General features: G+C 39.5%; 1 protein-coding gene across 2 annotated transcripts in view; it reads right to left on the reverse strand.

The window, feature by feature from the left end:
• LOC122791387 (protein kinase C and casein kinase substrate in neurons protein 1-like) overlaps positions 1-24,744 on the reverse strand; it is an 821,887-nt gene that overhangs the window by 9,515 nt on the left and 787,628 nt on the right. The window contains exons 8-9 of one of the 2 annotated variants that reach the window (XM_044059123.1): positions 22,354-22,451; positions 803-900 (exon numbers count right to left, since the gene is read on the reverse strand). In XM_044059123.1, coding sequence (XP_043915058.1) covers positions 803-900; positions 22,354-22,451 — 196 coding nt within the window. The remainder of the gene's footprint in view (positions 1-802; positions 901-22,353; positions 22,452-24,744) is intronic. The other variant, XM_044059124.1, reaches the window with a different exon arrangement.

The raw sequence follows: 24,744 nt of genomic DNA on the forward strand, positions 1-24,744 counted from the left end.
TGCCTATTGTAATTCAGACAGCTTTCTGTGAGCACTGGAACTATAAAAGAAAAGCAACAAAACTACAAGAGAACAGGGAATGGCAACAATCATTGTTCTCCTTTAAATTTGCTTTTTTGAAGGGGAGCGATATGTGAGCATGAATAAGGGGGTGTAAGTAGGACATTGTACACTAATTGTTTAACGGCATTGCTGAAGGCTGAGGTATAGGGTCCATGTGATGTGTACTGTGCAAGTCTGGGTAAAATTACTGATCTCTCTTAGTATTATGAACCTGCATTATATTTGTTAAATATTTGCCCATAGCTCTTCAGATTTTTAGTATATTTGTGCCAGATTTTGAACATGCCATCTATAGGGCTCCATTTTTCAAACTCTACAACTGTTATTGCCATTAGGTAATTTTTACATTCACTGCAAAATCCCTTTTTCAATGTAAGTTTTATGCTTACTTGTTGTTGTTGTTGTGTCTTTCGGCTTTTCCCGGTTAGGGGTCAATAAAGCAGGGTTACAAGGTAAATATGTTAAATAATAATGTTATTTCATTGTATTAAATTTTTGTTTATGCATAAAATCTTCCTAAGCTCAGTTAATTTTTACTGCCTGACAGTGTAGCCCAGCATTCAGATATGATTTTAGCCACATTCTCTGTTAGTGCATGTGTGAAACTGAGGCAATTACTGACAGACACAAAAGTACCTACCATTGCTACAAATGCAAAAGTGAAAAGAAGCAGGAAAGCACTTAATGGGAAGAAGCAAGCTAGCAGATTCATGGCATGCAGTACAATAGTGCTCATTACCTGCTTTGAATGTGAGCTCATCAGCTTCTTGCCCTGTGTAATCGTAAACTGCTCGCACACGCACACCACCTGGCACGTTCAGACCAGCCTTACTTATACTGTAAGATTCAACAAAAGAGAAAAACACAAACATTGTGTTACAGCGAGGGGTCTTTCTCAGCTGTAGTGCCTCTTTTCATCATTATTAGTGAACTACACAACAGAGTGTCAGGTAAAACACTGAATAGGGACATCATGTAAATGTGAGGTCTTGTAAGCTTCTAGACATACATATATCATCTCTCTTTCCCTCCCGCTCGTGCGCGCTCTCTCTGTCTCTTTATATATATATATATATATATATATATATATATATATATATATATTGAGAAAGAGAGATTTATATATAGATATACTTCACCTAAAGCATATTATTTGCACACATATGCATAATATGCAAACACATGAATACATAACGTACACAGTAGTTTTAGAGATGAAAACAAGTGCACACAGTTTAACGCAAGGACCCAAAACAGCCATTTACAGAAAATGAGGGAAATTGAGTAATACTCAAGGTTGAGATCTACTAAAAACATTGCTGATTCAGTTTTCTGGTACAGTTACAGAGATGACTGTTTTTTTTTTTTTTTATTATTATTATTTTAATGGCTAATGGTCATTTAACTGAGTATGATAGCATCTGAGAAACGTTTGTGTATCTGTCCTGCTTTTAGTCTTTTTCTGTAGTCAGTGCGATTTAAATTCTTGCTTTTAACTCACCATTGTTTCTCTAAGTGTCCCTGTCTGTCCATTTAGCTCACCTTTGTTTCTGTAAGTGTCCCTGTCTGTCCATTTAGCTCACCTTTGTTTCTATAAGTGTCCCTGTCTGTCCATTTAGCTCACCTTTGTTTCTATAAGTGTCCATGTCTGTCCATTTAGCTCACCTTTGTTTCTATAAGTGTCCCTGTCTGTCCATTTAGCTCACCTTTGTTTCTATAAGTGTCCCTGTCTATCCATCATACTTTTGCTTTTGATCCACATGGAGATTCATACTTCCTGAAAATGCAGCATTCCCAAGTGCAGGTGCTCAGTTGTGCACAGGTGGTACAAATGTCACTCTTAGAAGACACTTTTTATAATGGAAGTGGTACCAGAGTCATGTTATTTAGCCTGCTTGCATGTTTAAGAGCAACATTTTACACAGCACATTTTTATATCGTGTGAATGCTCACAGAGTTCTATCAGACTGGGAATGCTGTTATTCAACAGTCAATTGCAAGTAGACAATGCTTTCTTGTGTAAACTGACAATGGAATGTAAACATCTGTACTATGTCACCTTCTCTTTAGCAGTCATTATAGATATGGCATTATATATATAATATATTTTGTACTTATATAGATGGCTGCAGTATCTTCAAAAATTGCTAGATGGTTGGTTCTTTAAGGCAATTTTATCATCTGCAAATATGTTTCTGAATATTTATCTTAATGCAATGCTGTTCTTGTTTTTTTTTTTTTTTGTTCTTGCCCACTCTGTCTACATTGTTTGCAATAGCAATAACCCGCGCCTGGGTGTGGGTAATGCTGTATTTACCCACGGTTGGTGTGGTTTGGTCACGAGGGCGAAACACGAGTGGCCAAACAAAGCCAACTGTGGATAAATCCAGCATACCCACACCCAGAAGTGGGTTATTGCTATTATACAATGACATTATTTAAGAAAAAAAATAATTACTTTTCTTAAATAATGGCATTGTATAATGCCTCCTTGCTGCCCTTCCACAGCTGTCTGGTATTCTGCGGCAGTTCTGATGTACTGCACATGCGTATGCCTACGCAGTACATCAGAGCTGTGGGCAAAAGCAACAGAGAAAGCAAGATCTCCGTTGCTTTTTACAAACTGTTTCGCTATGTTAAATGGGTTTAACATAGCGAGACAGCTTTAAAAAAAGCAACGGAGAATCTCCGTTGCTTTTTTTAAAGCTGTCTCGCTATGTTAAACTCGTTTAACATAGCGAAACAGTGTTGTTGTAAGAATTACAGTAATGGAAAAAATATGGGTGACTGGAACTTTTTCCATTACTATAACTCGGATGTACAACATGCACGCTGACCAATCAGCATGCACGTTTTTGAATATTAATGGGGGGGGTCGTTGTATAATATGTATGTTTGCATAGTTTCCATAAAGTAGATAGTTGACTGCAACTTCTCTGCTTCATGTTTAAATTTTGTTTGTTCATGTTTCATTGTTTCTAATCTGCTTCTACTTGCCTTATGTTTCAGGTCAGGTAGGTACTTATCTGTAACCTCTTTGCTTCACCTACTGAATTTTGTATGTTCACAGGTGTTTATAATCTATTTGTCCTTTCCTTATGGCATGCGTATTGGCTGGAAATGGTTATGAACCATTCCACTTACCTGGTCAACACATGATAGATAAACAAATAAATAGACTTCGCAAACTTGAATCGACAACTTAATGGTCACTGAAATGTGTTTTCAAGACCATTTTGTTTATGACTGGGGTTGATATGTTGAAATGTGAGGTGGTTACCTTTATTATATGATGCAAGGTACTCAGTATTAAATACACGTCCATAGTAGTCCTTTCTCTTATACCAGTATTCCCCATGTGTCTTAAAGGTTTGAGTAAAGATTTGTAGACTAGACACAGATGTTCTGTTCTCTCTCTGTTTTGTCACACTAGGCATTTTATTGTGAAGCATGAAGATTAAAATTGGATGCATCTAGTAGTTGGGCGAGCTTGAGAAAATTTAATTTGAATTGGGCATTCTGCTTTGTTGAACGTTACATCTGAGCTAGATTTACCATTGCTTAGTACATCTACGTGGTACTAAAGTTCTTAACTCACTCTCTGGCCTTGGATTAAATGGTGGTTCTACATATAGAGTTGTCATTCTTATATTTATAGTTGTTTATTGTTCGAATGCTTCATTGTGTAGTTTTACCTTAATCGTTTCATCGATTAAAATAATTTTCTTATTTTTTCTACTTTACATCAGGTGATGCTCTGCCTCTGTGTAATTATTCTGTTAGAAATGCTACATCTATAGAAATCCCAATCCCTCCGCACTACACGCTCCAGAGACCACAACCTCATTACCACAATCAGCAGAACAAGCTGGAGGGACAGGTTCATAAGGCAGAGACTGCCCATGCTATGGAATAGACTTCCCATACATGTCAAGCAGAGTGCTTCACTGGCGATCTTCAAGAGGAATCTTGATGAGCGGATAGGAAATAGAAAATTCACCCCGGGGATCACTCCAGTGGCTCTACTTGACAGAGGCACTGGGAACTAAGGTAGGGTGGCATGATGCCAGGGTAATCCTATGGGCTAGGCTTATAAAAGCTCCAGGGCCATTAGCCTAGTACACACCTATGAACATATTTTGTCCAACATTTGATATCATGTAAAGGATTCTGCTAAGGCTATTAGTTCATTGTGAAAGCAATTCTGGGGACTGGGGTGTTTTTTCTAGTGATATTACTGATGTCCAAACTAAGTTTAACCTATGATGCTGGAGTTCTAAATCCTTACAAGGATATCACTTATTTGAGTCCAGCAGGAAGTTTAGATGACAGGAATGTTGATGTTGATAAGGTTGTGTGGCTTCTTCACACCATAGTGAAAGGTGCTTGGGAAATCACAAATGGTGTGGATAATGTTAGGATATAATGAATTTCTTTTGCTGATGATTACTAAATGGGAAAAAATATATATTATGTATATATATATATATATATATATATATATATATATACACACACACACACACACACACACACACACACACACTCACACTCACACTCACACACACACACTTTTAAACTAATGATTGCATTTGTGGTTATACTTACTGTTATAACTGTTGGTTCATAGTGGTGCACTGAACATTGCAGTGTTGGAGAGGAAGTTATTAAATTGTGTAGATCTGTTGAAAATTAGCTATGAGGATAACATTTAGAATGAGAATTGTAATGATCCTTACAGACACTATGCCTCACACTGTTACACGCACACACACATGCGCATGCACTTGTACACACGCACACACACACACACACACACACACACACACACACACACACACACACACACACACACACACACACACACACACACACACACACACACACACACACAAAGTTGCTCTTAGGCAAAGGAGTGAAATTTGGTATATTATTTAAATACTTATGTGAACATATATTTTTTAAGAAACTGTAGTATGAATTTGTAAGACAGGTATGTAGTCAGTTTGCAAGGAAACAAAGGTTTATTTCTGAAACAATTTGGAGGGTGACAGAAGGGGGGGGCGGAATAATTATAATGCTGAGAGTAGGTAATGGAGATTGATTGTGATGTACACATGGAAGTCGTATTTGAAGTATGCAGCAGTATTGTGTTAAAGTTGTCTGTATGTTTATGAAAATCCATTCAGGGACAATCTGCAATATTCTGGTCAGGTGAGAGGTACGCACAGCAAAAATAACATCATATCTTGGCTTGGACACTTGGAAACAAGACATGAATGAGTTACTATTTTTATAGAAACAAAACACACAGATAATGCCATTTTTACAAAAGAACAGCAACAAGCATGACACTACCGGCATTATGGCACATGGATGCACCTTATTTTACCTCGGTACCAACTTAGCAGTAAGCAACTCCTTGAAAAGTAATGCTATGAAAAATAGTAAAACACCCAGCAATACTGTTTAGATTATAAAACTGAATATGAATGCATTTATATTATTTTTATCCTGTCACAGCTGAAGTCCAGGATAAAAATAAGATCCCTGAAAAAAAGCCTGCCACATTCCAGTATTTTCAGCTCTGTTCTAGCACTGTTTACCTAACATGATGCCATGCTGGGAGTGGTGGTGGTTGAGAATTACCAGAAAATAAGTTTCAGCATTCCAGTACAACTTCCGACTTTATAATTTCAGCTGGGAAATAAATTATTTCACCAAATAAAGCAGACATAACAGTTATAGCTATGGGACTTAACATCAGTATCAACGCATACAAAACAAAACCAGAGCACTTAAAAAAAGTCTGACACATCACTTTAAGATAGTGGCATGTAAGACAGTTGCTTCTGTGACTGCCTTTCTATATGGTGTATATTGAAGAATGAAGAGTTACTTATTAGTAAATAGATAAATTATTACAGCTTTGCAAAGCATCATTTTGCTAGCAACATATGGAATAGCTTTAAGGATGTGAAGCGGAACTCTTGTGCAGAACAAAGTTTTTAATTGAGGTCATATAATCTGATTTGTGAAAATAAAATAGTAATGACATTTTGACTGCTTTGTGGCTTTGCTGTGTTAAGAAATTATAATGCTCATAAATGTATTACCTTTCAAAAAGTCTAAGATTTATGGGTTTACCCCCTCCCCCTGAGCACTAGCCAGCTTCTCAAAGCTTTTGGTGCCTTCCATGCACTCCACTTGACGGAAGCACACGGGGAATGCCACATAAAAGCCTGGTGGCACACTAAAAGCTTTAGAGCTTTTTTTTGCCATTGAAGCAATTGCTTTTAATCAGCAGTTCCTGTCATGTCAGTTGGCTGTAATCTTCCAGCTGGAGAGATAAGCTTCTCATTGATGAGAGCCTTCTTTATAAAATTTAATTTTGTGAGGAAAGCTTGTGTCTGTTTGACAAGAATTCTGTGTTAGTTTTTGTGAAGCAGAGAAAATGAATGCCCATTTATCTTAATAGAAGCATATTAGTGGTCCTTCTGTAAACTTTCTATGAGGAAAATGTTTATTTTATGAGTAAAATCCTAGATTGTTTTAATAGTGTATTGGGAAAGGACACTGTCCTTATGTGGGCCTTTCAGATGTTTACTTACCTCAGAATCACTATTTCCTGTTCTTTTTCTTTACTGGCTCTCTCTCTCTCTTTTCTGGGTTACTCTGCTCACTTTCCCTTCCACAGCCTTGCCTTACCGATGGAGCAACAATTTATTCCCATGGTATTACCTTCAGCAGTGGACAAAAAGAAGAAACTTGCAAAGGAGTTTTCCATGATTTTTCAGGCTCCTTATTTTCCTCAGTCACTGGTCAGTGCCACTGCTTTGGCCACCCTTTGTTCCTCAAACAACTCATCATCTTCTCCCAGTCCTCTTGGTTTAGCATTTGTGGCAGCTAACGTTCTCTGCAGCTGTATAGAAGACCAGAGTGGGCCAGAGAGACCTATTTTTGTTGGCAGCTGGAAAAGGGTTGGCAAAGAGTCTTCTCTTTGCTGGCAGATAATTGTGGAAGCTGGGGTAAACTGCATGTAGCGAAAAAAACATTTGACATCCTATCTCCAGCTCTATGGATAGGGCTGATTTACTGGGCTTTGCTAAATAGTTTATTTATACCTTTTCCAAGCCAGGCAAAACCTCAGACAAGAAAACAAAAAGGGTTCATTCCCATGCTGATAGAAATTTCCAGTGAAAGGAACAGTCTTTGCAGGGAAAGGGGTGTATCTCAAAGGATTCTACTTAGTGAAAACTTCCTGGTTCTGAAGAAATCATTGTTTCTGACTTCCCCACTGAATAATTTATTGGGAGCAGTGTGAAGTCTTCTTTACACAGAAAATGTATTATGATTTAATACAATTATGTAAGTGCATTGCATTTAGGTCCAGGGATGTCATTGTGCCATTATACTCATCCTCAAAGCCCTACCTCTGTACTTGATCTCCTATAGTCAAATAAGAGGTGATCTATGCCTGGCATACAAGACATCCCTGAAACCTGCTCTGATGAATGTTTTACACATCCACAAAACAAACAGCATTAGAACAACTATATCTAAATACCTAAATTTTGTTTTCAAAGTAAATAGGACATGTTGAAGAGACAGACATGTATATCATAGAATTCACTTCTCTGGAACAGGCACCCCATTCATATGAAAGAAATTCCCTCCCTAATCCTATTTAAGCATAACTTGGACCATTGGATGGGAAATCTAAAGTTCATCCCCATGGTTTCACACCTACAACTCTGATGGACAGAGGCAGTCAATAAGTCATGTCATAACCAACAATCACCCCCTATATATACGTTTAAAACATATAACTTATGCAACACATTTGAATTGCACAGCTAGGCTTATGAAGGCCCTAGTGGTCATTAGCCTAGTATACACCTATGAACATATTTATATATCATACTGGCATGATCAATGGGAAGGTTTACAGACTGTTGGCATTATTATAGATTAGGTTCATAGATTAGTGCTAGGCTGCCTGCCCTTGTGGGCCATTTTAAGCCTAGCCAGTTACCCCATGTGAGACTCAAACCCTGCACCTTGTGTCTGTAAGGCAAACACATTAACCATTATGCCAATCTCCCACCCTATTGAAATAGTTTAATTTCCTACTTATGTGTATCTATTGGTTTAATTTCTCCCAGTGTTTTAGGTTTATTACATACCTTGATGAGAATGAACCCCATTCTTATATCAAGGCAGAATTAAAGTTCATGAAATCCATATTGCTTTAGTCTGATTTTTACCAAGAGTGCTCTCTTCAGCACCTGCAGTGTACACAGAATTGCCTCCTTCTGCAGTTCATATAGGGTCACATGTATTGGCAACATGTAGTAAGTACGTATGCATTTACTTGGTTAGCCACCAAAGGGCAAAACCCATATACAAATGGCATCTGGGAAGAGCATTTCCATGTAAGCAATAATGCCTGACAGGGTGTGTGTGTTAATGTGTAATTAACACCTGCCCAGGGTACCCCTGGAAGAGAGTTAATTATACATTAACACACACCCCAGACAGCATTATTGCGCTTAGAGAATGGGCTCTCTGTAAAATTGTGTTTTACTTACTTTTTTAAGTACTATATAATTTTTTGTATATTTTTGATGTAAAATAGTTCCTCCACCTAATGTTTCAAACTTTCTGTAGTATATGTAAATGGTGTTGGAGGAAGCATTTTACATCAAAAATATGTAAAAAAAAAAATAATATAGTACTTAAAAAAAAAGCAAAAAAAAAAAACATCACAGTTTGGATTCATCAAGGGCAGGTCATGCTTACTCATCCAACACAACAGTTTTACAGACAGGCCATTCTTTCTCTCTCATACAGTCACTTCTGCTTTCATACATGCACTCAGTCACACAAGATCACTTGCACTCTCTCTTGATCTCGGACACACACACACACACACACACACACACACACACACACACACACACACACACACACACACACACACACACAAAATCTCCTCTACTTTGATACATGCATTCACTCTCACACACACACGTGCATGCACATACATCTCCTTCTGGTTTTTTTTTTTTTTTAACACTCACAAAACAGAAAAAGTGCTGCTTAATGAGTGTAAAAATGTCGGCCATTAGTTTTTTTTTAACAGTCCGAGCTCCACGGCAGCTTAATATGCTGCCATGAAATGTGGTGGATTTGTTTTCCACCGGGCATTACTTGTGGTGCTGCGGTAGCGTTGTCGCCTCACAGTTAGACATTGCCCGTTCGATTCTCAGTTAGAGCGTCTTCTGTGTGTCGATATGCGTGAAAGGGCATTCCTTCGTTGAAGGTTGTGCGTTAGGCCTGGCAAGCCAGCACGTGAAAGTCTACTGCCAATCATTACCGGACTGGAGTTCCGCTGTGGCGACCCCTAACCGAGAAAAGCCGAAAGACACAAAAAATTACTTGTACATTAATACCCTGCTGGAGAACGTTCATTCTAAAATCAGGGTATTGATGTACAGTTTACCCATACCCCATAAAAATATTTAAAGCCACACTTAAAACACACTATCTCAGAAATGATTGCTGCCCTGCAACCACGTAACCAAACCACCTTTGAATTAGCAGTACCTGCCTTGAAGTACCTTTGAAGTGGCTGAATCAGCTGCACCTGCCCATGCTTCTGCTCTAGTACCTTATATTGCTCTATTCTAATAGCTTAGTACTCTGATTCCTTCCTTACTTTCTTTCTCAGCTCTCACTACAGTCATTTATTCTGTTATATTTTGCCACACTTTCATTATTTAATTTGTCCACTACATTAGAATCTTTTCTGCACTATTTCTTTACTCTAGCATAATAGTCATTATACTAACACCCGAATCTCTTATACATTTCTGTCTATAAAAGTACTCTGAAAACTCTGTATTTAGTATCCTACTTTTCTCTGCATAGTGTAATAGATGAATGTATTTTTATTTTTGTATTTTTATCATATCTGGATCTATTTAGGGGATTTGTATTTGTATCTTATTTTATTATTGCACTGTAGTTTTTGTACTATATGTTTTTTGTACTTTCTATACTTCTACTTATATTTTTGTACGCTTAATTTTTTTGTGGAGCTTTTCTCCCTGGGCCCCCACTGAAAATGGGTTCCTGACCTAGTGGACTTTCCCAGTCAACAAATGTAAATAATAAATAAATTCTCTAAAGAATAATAATACATAACAGGTATAAGTATTTCCTAACAGTAATGTTAGTACTTCAGACGGTTCTATATCACATAGTTGAAGTTTAATAACTTCGAACACGGAATGTTCGAACCATCCTGTTCGAAGTTATAAAACTTCGACTATGAATAAAAGACAAAAATAAAATAAAATAAAATAAACTGTTGTAAGCAGGGGGGCAAGCCCCCCCTGCACCCCCCCCCACTACTTAAATATACCAACTCCGAGATTGCACCACATTGAACAAAACGGAAACCTCCCCTTATAGAGATTTCCACGGAAACCTCCCCTTACAGAGATTTCCGCTGAAACATGCAAACTTATGCAAATTCAAACTTATGGTCTTGACCATATGAGGTTCGAACTTGCAGAAGTTCGACTGTCTGATAGGAACCCCTTCAGACATACCAGTTCAAACAACTCTATGGGCAGAGAATGATATTGTGTGTACTAATATCAGAATGATCAGGTTAAAGACTGATAGTATCGTAAACACTTTAAATTCAATATAAACACCTGGGAATAGGTAGATGGCAACAATCTTCTACTAGGGTATGTGTAGGTATTAGAAAGTGCTTGGAATTTTCTATTCTTCTGTTTCTTTAGATATGTCATCAATGGGGTTCCCTAAAATCTGATTTTAATTTTAACATCTTAGAAGTGTGCTGTAATACTGTTTTTTTTTTTATGTTTTCATTTCCACATAGTATCCATGGATATATGTGGTGTACGTTCTCAGCTTTGTATACATGAAAACAAGGCTAAAATACTGTAATACTGTGATATTACATACTTCTAAAATGAGAGGTGGAATGCCTAATATTTAACATTCCTTTAAATAATTAAACATCTGCACATGCATCTTCATTGTATTAGTAAATATTATTATGCATATTGTTTTCTTTTTAGGCAATTCTCATAAACTATACTTTAAATATGTTACTTAGTCCATATTAAGGATCACTGCATGTAGTTGCCTATAGTAAATGTTTTAATGTGCTCCCTCTAAAAAGGGCTGACCTCATAGTTGTAGGTTCATAGATTAATACTAGACTAACTGCCCTTACGAGACATTTTAGGCCCATCCAATTATCCTTTGTGAGACTCCAACCCTGCACCTTGTGTTTGTAAGGCAAACACCTTAACCTTTAGGCCACCCTCCCAACCCTTGTAAGTCATAAATAAATGAAATGAAGATCACATTGCTTGCAATACGTGATAAAGGAGTGTCGGATGTGGTAGAGGTCTTTATACACAATGTTCCAGACAAGTGGTGAATGCTATTGTAGAATCTGACCAAGCATGATGTTTTATATACAACTGTAGCCTTGACAACCACAAGCAGCTGTGTACTGTGGAGTTTGCCACTATCTAGTTACATTTCTGGAAATCTGATGCTGGTAAGGCAACTGCCAGATCACTACAATTGCTTGAGTACTTCTTTGGCCCTTCTGAACTACTTTCTATAGACTGTAAACATTTTAGTAAGGAAATTTTGACCCCAAAGTGAAAAAAAACAAAAGGTGATCAAATGAAACTTGTACTCAAGTATGACATAGTGGTATGCATCTCAGAATAAAATTAGAGGCAAACCTGTAGCTGGCAATGGTGGTTAGACAGAATGAAGTTTATTTGCAACATTGTATTTTAAGGGGCATACGCTATGTTTCATCTTGTACATCTGTGAATGACAATGAAGCGAGATGTTTCTAAATTCAGACTGCAGAAGGCGGTACACTGAAACCCATTGTGCATCCCTAGAATAAATGAGATGCAACAAAAACATAAACTGTTGGCATCTAATAATGAATCAAATTGTTGCACCTTGAAAGCAACCTATTGCATTTCTTGTCCTTAATAATGTCATACTGAAGTAGTTTATAAAAGTGTATTCTTTACCCAAACTTGGACAATATATGTTTGAGTGACTGGTGCTATCCATTTCATATTCTTGTATTATCAACCATCAGTGCAACCTTGTTCTTGCTGATGTAAGAGGCATATGATTAGTTTAGTTTCAGACTTCACCCACTGTCATATGTCATGACAGCTAAGCTCTTTCAAAAAACTATTAAAATCTTATCTGATGGACAAATAGCTCTGCTCCTGCATTCCCCTAGTTTATCTGTGTAACTGCCATCTGTTTTTATTACAGACTGGTCTCACCACTAGTCTAACTCTGTGTGCATAGCCTACAAATTATCCAGCCTATTCAGAATCCCACATGTTCTCTAGCCTCACGTTGTCTCAGTCAGTTTCACTCTTACATAGCTTTTCCCAAACTCCACTCACTACTCTGAGCCACATCTCCACAACACTACTAGTACTACATCTCTTCTTATCTTTATTCCCACACTCTCTTCCTATCACTCTCTTTTACCTTCACCTCTACTCCTACCTATTTCACATTCACTCCTTTTCACCCTCCTTTCTGCCTACACTCCTGTTAATAAGCAAGACTCTGCAGTCTTAATCCTGTCAAGAAGAAAGCACTCTATACCTTTATAGGTTCATTGGTAGTTTGTCAGTTTCCCTTTTTGTGCTCAAATTAACCTCTCCTAATTTGTTTAGATTAGCCTTACCCAATCCCATGGTCAATAATTATATATTACCCCTAATGACAATAACAGGGATCATACCATATGTAATCTGAGGGGATCCATGTGTGGGATAAAGTATTTAGGAGCTGCCTCTGTCTATTATTAGTACAGGAGGCAGTCCTGTGATAAAGTTTCTGTTTCAGCAGCAGTATCCTCTGCAAGATATAAATGTCCCTCCAAAGAGTTTTACTGATGTTGCAGAAGAGATTTAGATCCCTAGACTGAGTAGTTCTGATGACATTTGACTTACTGATGTGCAGCAAATCCATCAGTATTGGGTCAGAGGATGTTCTGAATGCGAGACACAGGTCACCTCTTAGCAGTCTGCAGGATACTGAGTATAGTGACAGGGCTTTGAGCTGATCCATGTAGGGCATGTTGTGTAGGCCTTATATCCTTTCATAAAGTATATCTGTGGACATTGCAGTTGTTGCATGTGTGTGGACAGAGACATGCCAAAGGGGGGCATTATATTCAATGACTGGATTAATGAAGGCCGAATTAAGGGATGCAATGACATCCCTAGATCTAGACACAACCCCTTTGTTTATAAGCTGTGCAATATAGAAGGAATTTCTTACAACAATGGACACATGTTGGTCAAAGTTAGGCTACTGTGCACATAAGTTCCCAAATCCTGAACATCTCTGTCATCTTTTAGGGATGTATTATTCATGTGGTAATTCCCTGGGATAGATGACTTCCCAAAGGATACAGTAATTCATTTTTTGTCATTTAGTTTCAGTCCATTAGTTTGGAAGAAGTTATTTATTTGTGACAAACCTTCCTGCATGACGGCCAAGTAATTTGCGGGTTCAATGACTGTGCCTAGCTTGCAGTCATCTGCAAACTAAGTCAAATAGAGCCCATTGATTTTGGCTTTTACTTCAGAAAAGTAGATGCAAAAAGTACTGTTTTGTACCTAGCATAAATGTAGATGTTCGAGTGTTCACACTTCTGCAGTCATTACACTTGGGTTATCCTGCCGTCAGGAGGTCCCGCAGTCGGCCAGAGTTCCAAAGTCTTGGTCTGGCATCAGTTGCTGTCGCTTCTTCCCTGACGTCAGTGCGCCAGGGGTATATAAGATGCATCCAATGCCATTTTCTTCAGTTTTTCTTGCCCCAGATGTCAGGTGCCCCCAAGTAGGTAGGCAATATATATTGCTAATAAAAAATATACATATGAAATAAAAAAACAATACCTTCAGTTACAAGCAAATACACCACAAAGGTTGTATAGGATAGAAAGGTATAGATAAGTCCAGCTAGTTCAGAGGGGATGGAGGGAGGGTAACCTGGACTGCAGCAGTGTGAACACTCGAACATCTACATTTATGGTAGGTACAAAACTGTACTGTGTTCATCATGTTACACTGCTGCAGTCATTACACTTGGGTAGAATTCCAAAGCTAAGGTTGGGTGGCTGGTTTATAAAGAGTTAGGATTGGCTGTGAGGCCCTGCAGAACTGCAGTGGCAAATCCTGCTCTGGATTTAGAGTAAAGAGGCAAGTGGTAATGCTTGGTAAAGGTGTGCACTGAACTCCAAGTTGCAGCCTCCAAAATTTCCTTGGTATGTACTCCTCTGAGAAAGGCTGTTGAAGTGGCTGTTGCCCTGGTGGAATGTGGCCTAATGTTATTAGGGACTGATTTTCCATGTTGTGTGTAGCAGTAATGAATACAGTGTCCCATCCATTTGGATATAGTCTGCTTTGAGATAGCCTTGCCCTGTGATCCTGCAGCATATGCTACAAACAGTTGCTCAGTTTTCCTGAAAGCTTTTGTTTTGTCCAAGTAGAAGCGTAGCTGCCTGTGTATGTCCAAAGAGTGCAGAAGTTTCTCCCCTTTATTCTGGGGGTTTGGATAAAAAGTTGGCAAATGGATGGTTTGGTTAAGAGCCACACTAGATACCACCTTTGGCATAAAGGTAGGGTTTGTCTGTAAAGAAACCCTGTCCTTATGAAAAATTATAAAAGGTTCCACTGCCATTAATGCCTGTAGATCTGAGACCCTTCGTGCTGAAGTTACTGTCAGGAGCAGAGCTGTTTTCCATGATAAAAATTTTAGATTGGCTGTATTGGCTGGCTCAAAAGGTGGCAGAGTCAGTTTTTCCAAAATGAAATTGAGGTCCCAAGTTGGTGTTGGTGCTCTCCAGAGCGGTCTTATGTTTTTAGCCCCTCTGAGGTACTGCTTTAGCAAGGGATGAGAGAATGAAGGAGGATCCGTGTTGTAATGTGCTGAAATGGCAGAGGCGTGGATCTTAATTGATGAGAAGGATAGGCCTTTGTCCAGCATCTCAGTTAAGTATTGTAAAATCTGAGGAATGTTTGGGACAAGAGGGTCAACGCTTTGAGTCTGGTTCCATGCGCAGAATCTCTTCCATTTTTCTGAGTAAGCTTTCCTAGTGCTAGGCCTCCTGACCTCCAAAATGACATCCATAACAGCTTTAGAGAAAGGTGTTGCCTGTTTGACTAATGAATCTGCCATGCAGCTTGTTGAGTCAGAAGGTGTGGAGTTTGAGGCAAAATCCATGGTGGGCCTTGAGCTAAGTTCTTTAAGATTGGATACCAGTGCTGGCGTGGCCAGTCTGGAGCAATCAGGATCATCTGTGGTTTTTCTTGTCTGGCTTTTAGGAGTACCTTTGAAAGGAGAGGCAGTGGTGGGAACGCATAAACTTTTAGGCTTTTCCAGCTGAAGGAGAGAGCATCCACTTTCCATGCTTGTGTGTGATAAGTCCTTGTGCAGAATTTTTGCAGTTGGCAATTCAGTGGGGAGGCAAAAAGATCTATGTTTGGGCATCCCCATTTTTGCATTACCATGCTGAAGATTTGTGGATTCAATTTCCATTCATGAGGGTCCATGATATTTCTGCTTAGATCGTCTGCCAGAGTATTTTTCTTTCCTGGCAGGAATTGTGCTTGCAGATGAACTTGATACGTTAGAGCTGTGTTCCACAAGGTCATGGCTTGCCTGCATAGGAGATAAGAATGAGTGCCTCCTTGCTTGTTTATGTACCACATTACTGAGGTGTTGTCTGTCTTTAATAATAATTGTCCTGGATGCAGAAAGTCCTTGAAAGCTGTTAGGGCATTTTGAACAGCCAACATCTCTTTTTGATTGATGTGAAGATGCATCTGGTCTGTGGTCCACTTGCCCTGAATGCATTTTCCTATCATGTGTGCACCCCAGGCGTAATCCAAAGCATCTGTTGTTAGAGTTTGCCTGGCTGTGTGTAGGGTAAAAGGCTAACCCTTGTTTAGGTGACATGCCTGTGCCCACCATCGAAACTCCTGTTGTAGGCAGGGAATCATTGGTATTACTGCTTCTAAACTGTGAGTGTTGAGTCCAAACACTTTTTAGGTACCATTGTAATTTCCTCATATGCAGTCTGGCATATGGTATTAGTAGTATGCAGGATGCTATGAATCCCAGGGCCTGCAGAATTTTTCTTGCAGGGAGATGGGACTTTTTTGCCAGTAATTGAAAATATTGAGTTAGTTGAATTTGTTTGTCTGGTGTGAGATAAGCCATCTGGGCCATTGTATTTAAGCTGGCACCCAGGAATATAATCTGTTGTGAGGGCACTAGTTTTGACTTCTTTTCGTTTACTGTGTACCCTAGAGAAATTAGCAACCTTTTTACAAACACCAGATGCTGTAGAAGAATGTCCTTTGTCTCTGCTTGAATGAGGCAGCCATCCAGGTATGGATATATTTGAATTCCTTTTTGTCTGCAAAATGCAATTACTGGTGCCTTGCACTTTGTAAAGACCCTGGGCACAGTAGATAAGCCAAAGGGCAGTGCAGAGAATTGGTAGTGCATTTTACCAGCTTTGAATCTGAGGTATCTTCTGCAATTTTGTCTGATAGGGGCATGCAGGTATGCCGCTTTGAGGTCCAGAGTAACAAGCCAAGCCTTCTTGCCCAGCATGGGTAGAAGCTGCTGTAATGTCAACATTTTGAATTTCGGAATATGCAGGTAAGTATTTAGAATTGAAAGGTCTAGTATGGGCCTCCAAGCCTTGTCCTTTCTGGGGACCAGGAAGAGTCTTGAGTAAAATCCTTGTCCTTGTTCCTGTTGTGGTACTTCTTGAATAGCTCTCATGTCCATGAGGGCTGAAATTTGTTTTTGTGCCTCTGCCCATTGATTCTTTGGCAGGTCTGGCATTCATTTTAGCCTTGGTAAAGTATGAAAGTGGAACCTGTAACCTTGAGACACAATATTCAGAACCCATTTGTCTTGGGTGATTGTTTGCCAGTTTTGAGAAAAAAGTGCTAGTTTTCCCCCTAAGGGGGCTGCCAAAAGGGAAGTGCTTGGCGTATGAAGGGGAAAGTCACTGTGACTGTTTCCTGTAAGGTTGAGACTTGTCCTCACCTCCTTTTGGGGTTGAGTTGCCCCACTGTCGTCATCTGTTAGAGCCTTGGGGTTGAGATCTGCCTCTTGAGCATCTGTATCTGCCTCTCTGTGGCGTGTCTGACACTGGAAAGGACCAATTCTTTGTTGGCCAATTTCTGCTAAATCAAGGTGGCTGTACCTGTAAGAAATCCTTGACTGTTTGCATATATTTAACTTTATCCTCCATTTTCTTTAACACCTCTTCTGCCTTAACACCAAACAAGGTATCATGCTGTAAAGGAGCATCCAATAATTTTGCCTTAACGTGATCAGGTAAACTCTGTTCTTTTAACCAAGCATGTCTTCGAATCACAGAACCTGTAACTGCGGCTCTACAAGAGGCCTCTAAAGAATCAAAACCAGATTGCAGAGTATGGTTTCCCACCTGTTCCACTGCATGCAATAAACCCTGCATTTCTTTACAGTCAGGAGCTTCTGAGCTTGCAAGCATTTTCTGTTTTAACTGAGCCATTAAATATTGTTGGTACTTAAGCATGTGAAACTGGCAATTTAAAGCCCTTACTGCTAAAGTTGCAGAAGTGTAAACTTTCTTCCCCCATCTATCCAAAGCTCTGGAATCTCTGTCAGAGGGTACTGGATTTTTTGCAATGGAAGCCTTAACCCCTTTTGGACCCAGGGAAATAGTTTCTGGATCAGCAGAAGGGTTTTTATAAAGAAACGTGTGAGAGTCAGGGACTCTATAATACCTATCTGGCTTGGCTGGTGCAGGGGGCAAAGAATCAGGAGATAAGCTGGATTCAGAGAACACATCATCCACAATATCTAGCACAGGTGGAATAGCCAGGGGCCTGTGCTGAGGCAATAAAAGGAAATCCCTGAACCTTTTCTTGGATTCTGAATAATCTTGACTTTCCCAATGGAAATGCTCCCTCATGGTATGTAAAGTTTCCCCAAAAGAATAATCCTCAGGAGGAGAGGCTGAAGGGATAGATTCTTCAGCATCAGAGTCCTCATAGGGGTGTAGAGCGTATCCCTGGTCTGAAGGGGAATCAGAGGAAATAGAAACCTGATCAGAGGAATCATAGTCTGTATCCTGCCTTGGCCTTTTCTCAGAAGGGGGATGGGAACCCCTGATTAGAGTAATGAGGTCTTCGGCCATTTTAAGCATCTGTTTCTTAGGCATGGAGGACTGTCCAGGAGAATGCTGTACTTGCTTCCTTGTCTTTAATGGTACTTTTGTTTTGGCTGTTGCTTTAATGGTAAGTTGTGAAGGTCTGAAAACACCCTCAGAAGCCGATGCTTGCTCAGCGGCTCCAGACCCATCTGAGGGATTAGTTTCCGTAGGCCAAATACCTTGAGTTTCCAGAGGCCTAGTTGTCTCCACGTGGGAGTCGGCCTGTGGCTCTGAGGTAGCGGGTGTCAGGGGCTGCAAAAGTGCTTCACTGAGAACCAGCGAACTGGTGACTAGCCTAGAAGAGGTTTCTTCGTCGGTTTTGGACCTCGGATGCCTGTCTTTATCCTTGTCCTTGCGTTTTTTCAGAATTGCGGTCGTAGGTTGATCCAACGGCATAGTATAATTGAACCTTCGGCCAAAGTAGTGCAATGCAAAATCAAAACGTCTTTTTATAGTGCGTTTGTTAAATCTAGCACAAAACCGACAAGTAGTGACGTCGTGATCAGGGCCTAGGCATGGAATACAGTAAGAATGGAAGTCCTTATGAGGTATTTGCTTCCCACAAGAAATAAAATTATTAACTTTTTCTGACATCGGTCTGAGGCAAGAAAAAAGCTTCCCCAACGGGGTACATAGCTTTATTGAAGACTTTGGATCTGAAATTCGACTTTGAAAATCTCAGGAGTCGGCCGACTGGCACTTGCGAACTGCTTCTGCTTCAAGCACCATGCGGCAAGAAAGACTGAAGAAAATGGCGTTGGATGCATCTTATATACCCCTGGCGCACTGACTGCAGGGAAGAAGCGACAGCAACCGACACCGAACCAAGACTTTGGAACTCTGGCCGACTGCGGGACCGCCTGACAGCAGGATAACCCAAGTGTAATGACTGCAGCAGTGTAACACGATGAACATCAGGAGAGGCTCCAGCACAAAACCCTGGGGGACTCCACTGGGGACTGGTTTCCTTTTGGAGGTAACTTCCCCTGTTTTGATTTCCTGTCTCCTATCTGTGATCCAGTTGGCAATTCAGTGGATGATTTCACATTTTTACTATGCCTGAGTGGAGAAATGTGTTAAAATCTTTGGGTAGGTCGAGTATGGATTGTGTAACATTTTGCCTTCACCCACTGCTTTGGTGACATTTTCAAAAAATCCACCAGGATGAGTAAGCATGATCTTCCCTTGATGAATCCAAACTGTGATGTGTCCAGTGTTGTCAGGTTTCCTGTGTCCCGATTCATTAGTTCCATGATAAGTCTTTCCAAGGCTTTGCAAATGAGGCTGTCAGACTTATGGATCTGTAATTGCCTGGGCATGTGGAAGGTCCTCCCTTTTACTGGGAATAACTGTCCTCCATTTGCTTGGTACAAAACCTGTGTGGAGGATAAGACTGTAAAGTGCTACAAGGTGTGTGGCTAAAGCATGCTTCATTCTATTAGATGCATCCAAAGATATTCTCAGGACCTATCGATGCAATATTTTTAGCTTTTGATAGCACTGCTAGGACTTAGTCTTGTGTGATAGCCAGAGACGAGTCAGTTTCAGGTCTATCTTGAGGGACAGATAGAGGGGAGAGAGAGGGATAAAGTTACAGCTAAATTTATTAGCCAGTAGATTTGCTATATCTTCAGTGTAGGTAACAACATTCTCAGCACATTGCTCTGCTGTGTTTTTGAGATTATGCAAATAATTAAAACATGCCTTGTGGTTGCTTTCGGCTTGAATAGCTATTTTAACTTCATTCTTGGTGTTGGTGTGTTTCATTAAGCTCCTGAGTTGTTTGTTTGTTTCAGTGACAAGGACTCTAACATTCTGGGAATTACTCTTTGTACTTTTGGTCAAAATTGTTTTCCTTTTGTTGTAAAGCTTGTTATTTTATATTATGGTTCCATCAAGGGGGTTTGTTTCTGGGTTTTATTATGCACTTATTTCTATGGGGTACAGCTGCATCTATGCAGCTGTTTACCTGCTGGCATAGTGTGCTGGAGTACATTTCTGTATATTCAGTGGAGTTAACTTGTTTGGTGGGGATTTGAAAGTTACCAAGGAATCACTTAGGAGTAGGTAGTCTGAATTAAAGAAATTTCTATAGATACCTTGGGTGGAAGGGATCTCTGGTTTCAGTTTTATTTTGAAGGAAACTGCTTTATGGCCAGACCTAACACATTATGAAAATATACAAGGCATGGTATGAGATGCTTCCATATTAGTAAGGACAAGATCCAAGATGTTATTCCCCCTAGTAGGTACTCTAATTGTTTGAGGGCATTTGTACTGACAAAAGTCCAGGAATCTTTGTGCTTGTGCAATAATGGTGGTATAGTTCGCAGTAAGATCACCTAGGAAAATGGTATTGTGTTTAATGCTGAGTGATTCTAGTTCCTGTAGATAGCTACTATGGCTTTTTTGTGTCATAGAGGGAGTTCTGTAGGTAGGTAGCTAGCTAGCTAATATATGGTATGAGACCTTTCTGATGGTTATTTGGACATGAAAAAGCTGTAGTGCATCATGTTGCTTTACTGGCCTTGATCTGAGTCTCTTCTGGATGCAGATTAAAACACCTCCACCTTTTTTCCCTCCTGCTCAGCTGTTCAAAATGTATGGAAGGCATTATAGCCCTGCATCTCTGGCATGGTCTGTATTGTTTTAAACCATGTCACTACACAGATGTCAATGTCCTCTAGTGTAAGAAGGTCTTGTAGGGAGTAAACTTTCTTGTTTAGGCTCCTAGCACTGATCAGTAACACCTTCATATTTTTCTTTGCTTGTTCTGTTATGTTGGTAGGTTTATCAGGTAGGTATTGCCCAATAAAGGCACTGTGGGGGTGGATAATGTCTTTGCCAATAAATGAAACCTGAGAGGGGACAGATGCAGGCCATTTCTTTAATTCAAATTACCTACTCTTAAGTGATTCCTTGGCAAGTTTCAAATCCCTACCAAACCAGTTAACGCCACTGAATACACAGAAATTTGCACCAACACCATGCCAGCAGACAAACAGCATGTCTTTGAATGACTCAAAAAACTAAGCCAATTATTGAAGTCAGTTATTTTCTGTTCATATTGCGGCATCATTCTTGGAGAAGGTAGAACGCTACTCAGTGCTAGACTCACTTGTTTTAGACATATAATCTGTTCATATACCTCGAGTCATTGACATCGGCATGAACTATGGCAGAGTCATACTGGTACTTGTTGTTTAAAGTCTTTAATACACAGAGTTCCCTAAATCTGGTACCTACTTCCGTTCCTCTACTTGCTATTTTCTCTCTCCACCCCCTTCACTAAAGCTCTCTTGGACACATCAAACAAAACCACAACACCCCTTATCTTGCTCTCTCTCTTTCTCTAAAGACCGGGTCTCTAAGTACTAATCACCAAAATAATGCCTAAGAAGACTGTCTCTTTCTTTAACAAAAATGCATGGTTTATACTCTGTGACCAGTTTACTTTTCTCTCCCTCATACACCACCAACTCAAACAGAATCTACGCTACAACTGACTTAGACTGATAGGGGCACCTTGTAAATTACATATATGATGATGTATATATTGTGATTTGCTTGTAAATATATACACACTGCTTAAATATTAATGCTTTCTGCAAATTTATACAGACTGATTATAATAGCATGTACTCTGTAAATACCCCTACAGTACATATGAAGTTCCATCTTTTTTATATCACAAGGTGGTGTTCTGAGTATTTTCTTTAGGAAACAAAATTATATGACAAAAATCCAAGTCTGTAAACCTTTCAATCACACTAAAAGATATTTGCTCAAAGACATAATTTTTTCATTATTTAAACTGGTTCTTCATAACTTGCAGAAGCTGTTAGGACCACATGAAGATAGGACTAATAACATTGTGTCAGAGCAGATGACAGAACTATTTAGAAGCATTGAGACAAATTGTATGGCATTATATAAACTACCCACCACCTTACCTACTCTCTGTAGGAGTGATACTACGTAGTGTTACTTTATCTGTTTCCCTCTTCCCTTTCTTCTTCACAATCTGACGGTCTTTCTCAGGGTTCCAGTCCTAAAAGAAGCAAAAAAAAAAAAAAACAATTATACATTCAAAGAAAAAAGTACTTATTTTGCCTTGGTGTGGGCAAGCAATTTTGCATTATAATATAGTATTATAATATAAAAAACGAAAGCCCATAATAGTGACATCACAATATACAGGCAGCATCAGCAGTAGACTGCCCTGGTTGACAGGAGCAAAATATATTTAAATTCCATACTAAAGGGCTCAGTTTTCTATTGGGTCAGAGATGAGAAGAGGGTTCCTATGTGATAGGATTGCCCATCGGGATAGACAAATCCAACTGAGGGAAGAGAGTTAGTGTAACAGGACAGAAAAAAGTGCCAAAAATCCTTAGAAACTTCTGAATATAACATTTATCAGCCAGTAATGATCTGTTGTCCCGTGGGCTTCACATTATTCTATTTAATGTTAAGCTATGCTTTTGTTATTAACCAGTGCCTGCTTCTTCCTGAATCCAGCTAGAACTAATTTATGTTTAGTTTATCCCACAAATATTTAAATATCATGACTGTTACTATTCCACAACTTCCTGAGTAATACCATTTGATGATTCTGTACCCAAATCAGCAAAAAAAAAAAAAAAATCTTTCCTCACATCATTCCTGAGCTGTACTGCCCTTCATCTGTCTTCAGATTGTACACCTTTATCTAATTCCTCCTTCAATGAACAATGCTGTCTTCTTTGGCTTTCACTCAGTACAAGGTATTATAACTTATATCATCAAAACAAAAGACAAGATAGGTGCAGTAAAAATGATTGTTTTTAGGAGGCTTCAAAATTACATGATTAATTACAAAGAAAGTTAGGATTACAAACAACAGGTAGCATTCTAAAGAAAAGAGAAAGAAATATTTACAATTATTTCCAATTCAATTCAATTTCCAAAATACAATTTATTTATAATTATTTCCCTTGTCTGGAAAATTGAACCTGGACTCTCCCAGAGGACACTGAGGAATTAATTTACCCTGCATTTTCCCCTTGGGACCTCGCCTGGGTGGACACATATACCTAACTAAAGACACCAAAGTTTTGGTCCAGCAATATAACTTCTCTGCTGCCTCAACCCCTTGTCTGGAAAATTGAACCTGGTCTCTCCCAGAGGACACTGAGGAAATAATTTACCCTGCATTTTCCCCTTGGGACCTCGCCTGGGTGGACACATATACTTAACTAAAGACACCAAAGTCATCCGTTGTTTTTGGTCCAGCAATATAACTTCTCTGCTGCCTCAACCCCTTGTCTGGAAAATTGAACCTGGTCTCTCCCAGAGGACACTGAGGAAATATGTGTATCTGCTGTTACTAAACTTTTGTATTTTCTACTCCTTGTTGGTATCTGTGTAAACTATCTCCCTGCCAGGACAGCCAGCGGCCTACACCCCTCTTATCTCTGCCTCTCTACTCTCACTCTCATCTAATTCCCTAATCTACACTGGCTCCTTCCCATCTTAGTCCACTTTAGTCCATTGACTGCCCTAGTGGGCTTAGTGTACTTCTGCATTTAACCACTAGAGAGCATCCCCTCCCCACTGATATTGCTTTTCCTTTACTGACTTCTTGCATTTTTCTCAGCCTTTACTTTCATTTCTCACTAAACCTTAGCCCACTCCACCTATTATAACCAGAACCCTTACTTACCCTGTTACAGCTTACTTTCCTGCAATCTATGCTCCACTGATTGGCTCTCGATCTTCTCCTGGTGTTTCCCACTCCGTTCGCCCTTTGGGCTCACTCCGCTCCCCTACCCTGCCCCCAAATCCCACCTGCCCCCAGCACCTCTAGCTATATCCCTCTTGTTACCACACCCACTTCCTCTCTACACCTATCAACCTCCAACACTCTTGACACACCCTGTATCAGCTAATTACTTTCTTGTTACCACACCCACTACTAAACTACACTATCAGACTCCAAGTCTAAACTCTAACTCTGATAACTGATCCTCTTTCTCCCTCTAACACCAACCCCTACCACCTCCAACCTACTTAACTTCATACTTCCCACTACATTTCAGGTTTTACCACCACATCCTGGTATAATTATCTCTACATACATACATATTACAATTACAGCATTATACCACCAAGTAACCTTAATCAACATGCTATTAAAACATTCATCCATCTCTATTCTTCTACTACTACTTCTTAAAATTTCTTATCTTCACTACCTCACCCAACCCAGTACCTGCCACCATACACAACTCTATCACATAACCAACCATCTAAATTCCCCTCTCTCACATTCACACTCATCTATCTCACCCCATCTATATCCT

The sequence above is a fragment of the Protopterus annectens genome, chromosome 17.part0 (genome assembly GCF_019279795.1).
Source record: "Protopterus annectens isolate FY-2018-M chromosome 17.part0, PAN1.0, whole genome shotgun sequence".
NCBI lineage: Eukaryota > Metazoa > Chordata > Ceratodontiformes > Protopteridae > Protopterus > Protopterus annectens.